Genomic DNA, 10,195 nt, shown 5'->3' on the forward strand with positions numbered 1-10,195 from the left:
GACATGTCACCCCAAAAGCTGGAACCTGATCTCCAGCTTCAAGGATTGTGCCCCTTGGGGGGACTGGACGTCAGTAGGAGCCGGGGTGGCGCCTCTGGCAAAGCACACCCGGAGACAGACCCCCACCCCGGCCTTTCCCTTGCTGGCCAGCTGGGCCCTACCCTTCGTTGGGGGGGGAAACACCCTGCACCCGCTCCGGTGCAGGGAGCCTGGAAGCTGCAGGCCTGGGTACCCAGCACTGGCGCAGCCCGCAGCTGGGAGTCAGAGAAGAGCTAGAAATGGGACAGGCTGGAAGAAGGGGCGAAGGGGACAGAGGGGCCGAGGATGGCTGGAAGGTAGCCGGAGAAGTGGCTTTCCTAGAACCGGGAGGGGAGGATTAGGAGGGCGATCTGGGCCAGAAGCCGGCCCAGGTGAACCTGGGGTCACGGGCCGCTCAGCCCCTGGGAGGGTGGCGCTTGCGCGCGCCCCAGGTAGCAGCCATCCTGCTTCCCGCTGGAGCGGCGTCTCCCTCTCCGGAGGAGGGCAGGCAGGAGGTGGGCGGAGTGTCGCCGAGGGCGGGAAGTAGGGACGGAGGAGAGGGAGGGGGACCAGCCCGCTCGTGGGGGTGGGGCAGCAGTGACATCACCCCGGAGTCGTTCTTAAGCGGCAGCCGGTCGGGCTGGGCAAGAGAAGGACGGGCGGAGCGCGGTGGCCAGTCGCTGAGCTCGCCGCGGCCCCAGGAGCGGCCGGAGCCGCCGCCGCCGCCGCGAAGGAGGGGCGAGCGCACCCGGGCCGCCGCCGCCGGAGCCTCGGGCGAGCCGGGCAGCCGCGCGGGCCCGGGCCGGGGCAGGGGGCAGGGGTCGCGGACCGCAGGCCCCACTTCGGGCCGCCGCTTGCACACAGTGGGAGCCCGATGCCGCCCGCGACCCGCTAGGCTGAGCCTCGGGCCGGGCGAGCCGCCGCCGCCGCCGCCGCCGCCGCCGCCCGAGCCGCGGGCAGGAGCCTCGGGAGCCGCCGCCGCCCGGCCGGGCCCCGCAGCCGCCCGCGCGCTCCCGGGCCCCCGACACACATGAGATTCTTCAGGCTCACTTTCAAGTGCTTCGTGGACTGCTTCTGACCGCGCCGCCCCCACCGTCCCGCACCCCGCCCGCCGCCCCGACCCCCGGCCCGGCCGCCCCGGCCCCCGGCGGGCCTGCGTCCTCGGGCCCCTCCGCGCCGCCGGTGCCCCCCGCCGCCCGCCGCCCCCCTCGCCGCGCCCCCCGACCTGGCCGCGCGGCCCGCCGGGGCCATGGCGAAGAAGAGCGCCGAGAACGGCATCTACAGCGTGTCCGGCGACGAGAAGAAGGGCCCCCTGATCGCGCCCGGGCCCGAAGGGGCCCCAGCCAAGGGCGACTGCCCCGCGGGCCTGGGGCCCCCCGGCGGCCGCCTGGCCGTGCCGCCGCGCGAGACCTGGACGCGCCAGATGGACTTCATCATGTCGTGCGTGGGCTTCGCCGTGGGCCTGGGCAACGTGTGGCGCTTCCCCTACCTGTGCTACAAGAACGGCGGAGGTGAGCGCCCCCGCCCCGCCGTGTCCCCGGGCCACCTCGCCGGGGGGCCCCCTCCCGCTCCCGCCGCCGGCCCCACTGGGGTGCAGGGCCGAAGTCCGGGGGTGGGGGAGGCCGCCCCTCGCCGGCCGCCACCGAGCGGTGGCCCAGCCTGGCGGCCTCCACCCCCCTAGCCGGTCATGTGCCTGGCAGTGGGGGGGGGAGGGGGCTAGCGAGCCTCCTGCCGAAACCCTGCGCGGGGCTGCCCCCGCAGACTCCCGGCGCTCTGGCCTAGACTGATTGGCCACCGAGGTGGGAAGGCGAGGCCTGGCCCCCGGGAAGGGGGGCTCCCAGAGGTGAGCAGCCCTAGCTGCCCCCGCTGGCCAGGCACACAAGTAGCACATTGTGTGGGTCCCCCACGTGTGCACACACGAACACACAAACACACAATGGGCCACTCTGTCCCTCCCCTGCCCTCCCCTCCCTTCCCTTCCCTCCCCTTCCCCTCCCTCCCTCCCTTCTAGCCTGGGCCTGGAACACTGGGTGCCTGAGCCAGGCTTGGGAAGCCTGCGGCCTGGGCCGCCTGGCGCCACAGCTGGACACACTGCATGCACACTCTACGCCCGCCCGCTTGCCCCAGCTCAGCTTAGCAACAGCGATGGGCACGCACGTGTCCTGTGACTGCAGAGCAGCAGCAGGGTTGGTGGGAAGCCTCAGTGATTGGGTTATGGATGAGAAACTGAGGCCAGGAGCAAAGGCCTTGGCCAAGGTCACACATCAGAAGGATGCTGGGATGGACCAGGAGGCCAGCAAGCTATAGCCAAGCCTGGCGTCTTGAGTAGTGGAGAGAGCTCAGCCAGGGGCAAGGGTCAGGAGCATGGAGAGGAGTTGCAGGGGCTAGAGGGGTGCTGGTGCCTAGTTCTCCCTACCCTCCAGTCCTGGCCTATAGTCTCTGGCCCTGCCCTGCCTGCCACCTCCAGAGCCTGGGTCACCAGGCCTTCTGTGTAAGTACCTGACCGGCCTCCCCAACCTTGTCTCCCTCTGTCCTTGCTCACTCACACCTTCCAAAACCTCCCATGCCTATTGGCAGAGGGCTGCCACCCACCCACCCTCTTCCCTGGACCTTGACACTTGCAGGCCAGTGTCTGAGTGCAGGGAAGGCAGGGGCTCTCTGCCCTCACCCAAGTCAGGCAGGCCACTAGGCCTGAGTGCCACCAGCCGTGTGCACACACGCATGCACATACACACGTGCCCTTGCCGCTCCTTCCCATGCTGCCTGGCAAACAAACTGTGACACAAATGATGGCTTATCTGCAAGTGTTTGTGCCCTCCATGCCCATTAGGTCACCCTAGGTGACCGTGGGGATGGAAGCCTTGTGGGGCATAGGGCCTCCCAGCCCAGGGTACAGGACTCAAAGGGCCCAGGAGCTGCCATAGCCCCCCTTGAACACCCCAACTCCCTCCCAAGGCTGTTCACCTTACGCCTCTGAGTCAGTGGCCACCCCCTGCACTGAGTCACCCAGTGGGAAGTTATGATGGGGCTCCACCCCAGCCTCCCAGGGCTTCTGAAAGCCGGGCCAGCCGGCTGGGCCTGTGCAGCCTGGCTGGGGGGGTTGAGTCATGTCCCCTCCTGGCTACAGGGAAGGGTGCCCTGTGCAAGTGGCTGCCTTGTGCTTCCTCCCTCAGGTGTGTTCCTTATTCCCTACGTCCTGATTGCCCTGGTCGGAGGAATCCCCATTTTCTTCTTGGAGATCTCACTGGGCCAGTTTATGAAGGCTGGCAGCATCAATGTCTGGAACATCTGTCCCCTGTTCAAAGGTGAGCAGCCTGGGGCCAGCCCCTCTCGCCTGCTCCCTCAGGGTCCCTTCCCCCTTTGCCACTGCTAGAGCAAGGCTGGCATTCACTCGAGAAATCTCACCCTGAGCACCAGGCCCAAGGCCTGGGGATGGCCCCTCAAGTCCCGAGTGGGAAGCTGGAGGACACACAGAGCACGCAGTGACCTTGGGCAGGCAGGGACAGAGCGGGGGCTCAGTGTCTCCACCAGGGCGAGGACGCCCAGGCCCAGCAGGGCTGGCGACAGGCTCTGCCCAGTACCCCCGGCTCACTGGGCTGAGCAGAGGGTGGCTGGACTCGAGAGACAATGGCAGGAGAAGCCGTGGGAGCCGCTCTCCCAAGGCCAGAGGGGCCAGGCTAGCCCAAGGCGTTTAGCCAGAGCCGTGGAAGGTGCAGCATCTGAAGGGAAGGACTAATGGCGAAGGCCACCTTACAGCCCCTTTTGTGTGTGGGCAGGGTCCCCCATCATCTCACAGGGCCCTAGGCGGCAGGTCCTGCTATGACCATCCTGGAAGAGGCTGGGGCACAGGGAGGCGAAGCGACTGGCTGAGGTCGCCCACTGAGCGGGTGACTGTCTCCCACACCACCCCAGGTCACCAGAAAGCCCCCCTGCTGCTGAGTACCAGAGGCCACTGAGGGGGCCAGGTGGAGGCTTGGCCCTCCCTCAACCACCGTGGTGGCAGTGGGACCTAAGAGAAGGGGACAGGTGTGTGAGGCTAGGAAATCAACAGGACTGAACTAACTAACGTTCCCGAGGGGGCCAGACTCTGCCCGGGTCTGGGGAGGGTGCAGGAGGTGAGGCCAGGAGCAGGGGCTGATTTGGGGGGCTGGGGGCACAGACTGGGGAGTTAGCCCAGCGTTGGGACACTTGTGCCCCGGAGCATAACAGAATGATCTGGTGGGGGGGGGGAGCAGGAGGTCAGAGGCCCTGCAGGGACCACTGGCAGGGCCTGGTAGGGTGGATGACATGGGCGGCAAGGAGCTGGCCAGAGGAGAGCCCACACAGGACTGCGCTCCCCACCCCAGGCCTGGGCTATGCCTCCATGGTGATCGTCTTCTACTGCAACACCTACTACATCATGGTGCTGGCTTGGGGCTTCTATTACCTGGTGAAGTCCTTCACCACCACGCTGCCCTGGGCCACCTGTGGCCATATGTGGAACACTCCCGACTGCGTGGAGATCTTCCGCCATGAAGACTGTGCCAATGCCAGCCTGGCCAACCTCACATGTGACCAGCTTGCTGACCGCCGGTCCCCTGTCATCGAGTTCTGGGAGTGAGTCAGGCGCCCTCTGGGCCAGACCCGGCTGGTCCCCACCTCTGGGCTCCACACGTGGCCCGAGTCGGCACGAGCAGGGGCCCAGCCTCGGGAGGGTGGGTGCGGAGCAGGAGTCACTCCCAGGCCTTGCCTGCCCCTGGGGAGCCCCCAGGCCAGTCCCAGGGGGCGCCGGGACAGATGGGCCTTGCTCCTTCAGCACCGTTTCTCACTCGGCACCATCACGCCATGCCATCCCATCCTGCCAGCCTGGGGGAGGGGGGAATGGTGCTGTGCATGCTGGGAGCAGCAGGCAGTGGAGCCACCAGCCCTGCCACCTCCTGCCAGGGCTCTCAGGCTCCAGGCACACTCATGGTGATGCCCTCAGGCCAGGCCACAGGTTTGGACCAGGCCCATCCCGGTGCCCAGAAGGGCCCAGCTGGGCGCAAGGGCTGCAGGAGGAGAAGAGGAGCAGCCCTGGGACAGCTCCCTGTGGCTTTGCCCTCCACTGGCTCAGCCCTCATGGGCTCCCGCTCCCACAGGAACAAAGTTCTGCGGCTCTCCGAGGGGCTGGAGGTGCCAGGGGCCCTCAACTGGGAGGTGACCCTGTGTCTGTTGGCCTGCTGGGTGCTGGTCTACTTCTGTGTCTGGAAGGGGGTCAAGTCGACAGGAAAGGTACAACCGAGGCAGGGGGATGGCTGGGGGCGTTGGGCGACATCAGGGCAGAGCAGGGTGCCTCGGGAGGTGTGTCCATATCTCTGCCGGGGACCACTGTGGCAATGCGAAGCGGCCAGGCCAGGGCCCGAGGCGGGGCAGCCCCTTCAGTTCAGGCCACTTGATCACTGCAGGTGACGGGATGGTTCTCCCCTCCCTCCAAGTCCAGGCCCTGTGGCCTTCCCTCCTGAGGGACAGAAGCCAGGGCAGCAGCTGCCCGTTCCTCTTTGTCCCTCAGTTGCTCTGAGTCCATTGGGACACTCTGGGTGGACCTGGTCTCTCTCACCCACCTATCGTGCTCTGCTGAGGGGGGCAGCCCCACTTGGACAGGAGACGGGCCTCTGCCCTCCGTGTTGCTCTTGCCACTGTCTCTGGCTGGCCCGGGTCTAACCCCAAGTACCAAGGACCCCGCTGCTGTGCAGACGGTGACCTGGAGTCAGGGGCACGCGAGGCATGGGGCCTGCCCCCATGTCGATGCCCCGCCTCCCTTCCTGGGGAGGGTCCTGCCTGTCCCCTCCCTCTGCAGCTGACCTGTGCTGGCCATGCGGCCGCTGTTGCCCCACCAAGCATCCTGCTTCCTCGCGTGGAGCCGCGGCTCTGAGAAGTGGGGGCTGCTGGCTGGCTCTCTCCTTACTCGGAACACATGGTCCGGGAGCCAGGGACCGTGGTCTGTGCAGCCGGTCCTGCTCAGGCTGGGGGCCTCAGAGGGTGAGGCAGGCGCTGCAGGGCCTCACTGAGCAGCCCACCGCCCCCAGATCGTGTACTTCACCGCTACATTCCCCTACGTGGTCCTCGTCGTACTGCTGGTGCGCGGAGTGCTGCTGCCTGGCGCCTTGGACGGCATCATCTACTATCTCAAGCCTGACTGGTCAAAGTTAGGGTCCCCTCAGGTGCAGTGGAGGTGCGGGGGGAGGTCGGGGGCTGGTGGAGGTGCGTGTGCAGCCCAACAGGGTCCCTCACATCCACTCTCCCCTGGCCCATCTCCAGGTATGGATAGATGCCGGGACCCAAATTTTCTTTTCTTATGCCATTGGCCTGGGGGCCCTCACTGCCCTGGGCAGCTACAATCGCTTCAACAACAACTGCTACAAGTAGGCACCACAGCCCTGCCCCCCAATGCCCTGCCGGCCTCTAGACAGCACACAGCCTAACCAGCTCACACTGTCCCCTCTGCCCTAGGGATGCCATCATCCTTGCACTCATCAACAGCGGGACCAGCTTCTTTGCTGGCTTCGTGGTCTTCTCCATCCTGGGCTTCATGGCCACAGAGCAGGGTGTGCACATCTCCAAGGTGGCAGAATCAGGTAAAGACCCGCAAGCCTCTAACACACTACATACACGCAAACACACATGCAGACATTCTGGGAAACGAGGTGAAACATCCCTTCAATTTGTCCTATTGCTCTGGGCCAGAGGCAGGCCTGGCTGAGCAGCTGCAAGGCACAGCTGTTCCAGCCAGCTTGGGGCTGGGCCACATGGAGCCTCAAGCCCAATCCACCCCCACTCCCCTGGAGCCTCATGGTATGTCCATTTTTATGAGTGTTCAGAAGAAAAGGGGGGCATTTCAGGGGTTAATAGGGACCTGCGACTAAGTAACTGCCAGGACCCAATTGGAAAGGCCCCTCGGGTACAGGGTGTCCATTAGTTGGGACCACAGGGCCATTGAGGGAGGGGAAAAGCAGGGCTTGGATGTGGACACCAGCTGCAGGTGTCCAGACCTTGCCCCTGTCCCCTCAGGGCCTGGCCTGGCCTTCATCGCCTACCCCAGGGCTGTCACGCTGATGCCTGTGGCCCCACTCTGGGCTGCTCTATTCTTCTTCATGCTGCTGCTGCTGGGCCTCGACAGCCAGGTTTGCAGGGCGGGGCAGCCCCAGCGGGTCAGGGGGTAGGGTGCTGGGTGAGAGGAGCCAGTGGGTAAGGCGCCTGGCCACAGTTCGTAGGTGTGGAAGGCTTCATCACTGGCCTGCTTGACCTCCTCCCGGCCTCCTACTACTTCCGTTTCCAAAGGGAGATCTCTGTGGCACTCTGCTGCGCCCTCTGCTTTGTCATCGACCTCTCCATGGTGACCGATGTGAGTAGGGGCAGGGAGGGGGCTGCCCGTGGCCTCCCCCTGCCCGCTGCTGCCTTCTCTGACCCGGCTCCACCCCCAGGGCGGAATGTACGTCTTCCAGCTCTTTGACTACTACTCGGCCAGCGGCACGACCCTGCTCTGGCAGGCCTTCTGGGAGTGCGTGGTGATCGCCTGGGTGTATGGTATGTCTGGGGCCCAGGGGGCAGGCCTGGGGGCATGGTGCAAGGCAGGGGTGGTAGAGTCAGGGGGTGGGGTCTCCAGCTCTGGGCCTCTGGCCTCACCCACCCCAGGAGCTGACCGCTTTATGGACGACGTTGCCTGCATGATCGGCTACCGACCTTGCCCCTGGATGAAATGGTGCTGGTCCTTCTTCACCCCGCTGGTCTGCATGGTAAAGGCTGGGGGGCTGGGCAGGGCAAGGGGCAGCAAGGGACTGCCACAAGGCTGAGCATGGTGGGGGGGCTCTCACTTCAGGGCATCTTCATCTTCAACGTGGTGTACTACAAGCCGCTGGTCTACAACAATACCTACGTGTATCCATGGTGGGGTGAAGCCATAGGCTGGGGCTTCGCACTCTCCTCCATGCTGTGTGTTCCGCTCCACCTCCTGGGCTGCCTCGTTAGGGCCAAGGGGACTATGGCTGAGGTCAGTCCCCTATGCCCCCTCCCCCCTGTACCACCCCCTCCCTTCCTTCAGGTCAAGGCAGTCCCCCCCGGGTGCCCATTGTCCCACCCACCAGGACCAGCCATTCTGGCAGAAGCCTTGGCCAGCTTGGCTGGGATTGGAAGGCAGGGAAGCTGGTCCTTCAGGGCGCTGGGCCAGATAGGAGAGGCCTGGCCCTACCTCCGTGCTAACAGCCTTTCAACCCTGTCTCCCTAATGCAGGGAGTAGGGCCTGTCGGTCTGGGCTGGGCCCTAGTTGGAAGCAGGCAGTAGGAAGTGGAGAGTGGGGGAGGATGGGCAGGTACCCCTCCCCAGGGACTCATCACTTCCCTCCCTCCTACAGCGCTGGCAGCACCTGACGCAGCCTGTCTGGGGCCTCCACCACTTGGAGTACAGAGCTCAGGACTCGGACGTCAGGGGCCTGACCACCCTGACCCCAGTGTCTGAGAGCAGCAAGGTGGTGGTGGTGGAGAGCGTCATGTGACAGGCACCCCAACTCACATCACCAGCTCACCCTCTTGTAGCCATAGCAGCCCCTGCTTTAGCCCACCCCCCCTCCAGGGGGCTTGCCTTTCCCTGACAGTTTTGGGGTCTGCCTGGGGGCGGGGGGAAAGCACCACGAGTGCTAACTAAAGTAACTTTTTCCATTTTTAATAAAACGCCAAAAATACCACAATCCACCAAAAATAGATGCCTCCCCCCTGCCCCACCCCGCCACTCCTCTTACCCAAGCTGGTGCACACGCTGCCTCCCCAGGCCCTGCCGAGCACCCTCGCCCTGCTGCCCGCCATGGATGCACCTCACCCGACCCCTCCATGCCTGCCTTGCCAGGCTCTGCCCCAACACCCCCTTGGGTGGCCCCTCACCTGGGGTGGGACGGATATAGTGGGCAGCAGTGGTGGCCTGGGAAACAGGAGTCACGACGGGATGGGAACGAGGGGTGCCAGCAGAGCGGAGGCAAGTATTTCAGCTGGGCTAGACCCCTTTCCCCATCCCTACTCTAGAAGCTTAGAGAGCCAGCCAGCAATGGAACCTTCTGGTTCCTGCGCCAATCGCCACCAATATCAACTGTGTGAGCTTGTGTAGAGTGCATGAGTGTGAGTAGGTAGGGTCTTTAGCTCTTAGCAAAAGTGACTACCAGGTGTATACTGTGCCTGTGGGCAAATGAGGCTTATATTTTGCACATTTTATAAAACTTGAGGAGAGATTTCTGCTTGTATTATTTCTAAAGAGAAAACAGCCCTGTATCCCTCCCCTTGCCACTACCTGCCCCTTTCAACCCTTCCTGACTCCTCTGCCCCAGCCGAGTGTGAATTTATAGATCTAATTTTCATAGGCAAAACAAAGGCTTCAAGCTGTCTAGCGTGCAAGTCTGTCATGTGGGTATGTGTGTGTAGTCCTTGGCCCCAGCCGAGGTGGAAAAGTGCCCGGTGGGGGCCTTGACATGCAGCCCCACGCTCCCCCTCTGCCCTTGAGTCGTCTGCAGTGAGCAGATGCAGGGTTCTGTCCCTGGGGATCTGGGGCTGCTCGCTGGACACGCTCAGCCTTGCCCATAACCCTGCCCCCAAGGCTGGGCACGACTACAGGGATCTGAGGTGGGCACCAGCCAGGGACCCAATCCTGGGCACGGCTCCCACCTGCAAGCTTAGGGCTGATGCACTTTCCACATCTCAAGTCTTCCAAATAGCAGCTTTAATTAACCTATGTCTGAGTCACGTCCAATCTTGAGACAGCTAAGTGGACCCTAGAAAGGCTACCCCCATGCCCTGACATCGGCTGGGGGGGTCGGGGTGGGTGAGGGTGCAGGGTCCAGCGGGGACATTCTTACTGTGCTAAGAAGCCACTGCAAACATAGCAATAAAAACATGTCATTTTCCAGTGCTGGCTTCTGAATGTTGTATTGGGTGGAAAGGTTGTTGGGGGGGGCTCCCCAACTCCAGCTGGTTCCTTGGGCAAGGATTTGTTCCAAGGGTCCCTGCACCCAGCAGTGTCCAAGGAACTGGGAAGAGAGCAGGGCAGGAAGGCAGCGAAGAGCCTTACCCCACAGAGCTGTCACACAGGGGGAAACAACACTTGGCTCAAGAGGGCGCTCAGGCAGGGGCAGGGAAGGCGGGCTGAGGGGAGAAGGCAGGTGGGCAGTTATGGGTTTCCCAAA

General features: G+C 64.1%; 1 protein-coding gene across 1 annotated transcript; it reads left to right on the forward strand.

Annotated features, from left to right (window-relative positions):
• Window positions 1-1,067: 1,067 nt before the first annotated feature.
• SLC6A8 (solute carrier family 6 member 8) lies at window positions 1,068-9,918 on the forward strand. Its single transcript, XM_036887172.2, has 13 exons — window positions 1,068-1,529; window positions 3,192-3,323; window positions 4,365-4,614; window positions 5,136-5,268; window positions 6,063-6,197; window positions 6,295-6,398; window positions 6,487-6,611; window positions 7,045-7,157; window positions 7,241-7,378; window positions 7,458-7,560; window positions 7,669-7,769; window positions 7,853-8,023; window positions 8,384-9,918. The coding sequence occupies exons 1-13, from the start codon at window positions 1,268-1,270 to the stop codon at window positions 8,522-8,524; spliced, it is 1,908 nt and encodes a 635-aa protein (XP_036743067.2). The 5' UTR covers window positions 1,068-1,267; the 3' UTR covers window positions 8,525-9,918.
• The last annotated feature ends 277 nt before the right edge of the window (window positions 9,919-10,195 follow it).

Source organism: Manis pentadactyla, chromosome X (assembly GCF_030020395.1).
Source record: "Manis pentadactyla isolate mManPen7 chromosome X, mManPen7.hap1, whole genome shotgun sequence".
Classification (NCBI taxonomy): domain Eukaryota; kingdom Metazoa; phylum Chordata; class Mammalia; order Pholidota; family Manidae; genus Manis; species Manis pentadactyla.

Excerpts from the sequence above, each read along its gene's own strand:
- SLC6A8 (XM_036887172.2), top strand. The coding sequence starts at position 1,268 with ATGGCGAAGAAGAGCGCCGAGAACGGCATCTACAGCGTGTCCGGCGAC. Across the intron at positions 3,324-4,364 it reads CATCTGTCCCCTGTTCAAAG|GCCTGGGCTATGCCTCCATG; the intron begins GTGAGCAGCCTG and ends TCCCCACCCCAG. Across the intron at positions 7,561-7,668 it reads GGTGATCGCCTGGGTGTATG|GAGCTGACCGCTTTATGGAC; the intron begins GTATGTCTGGGG and ends CACCCACCCCAG.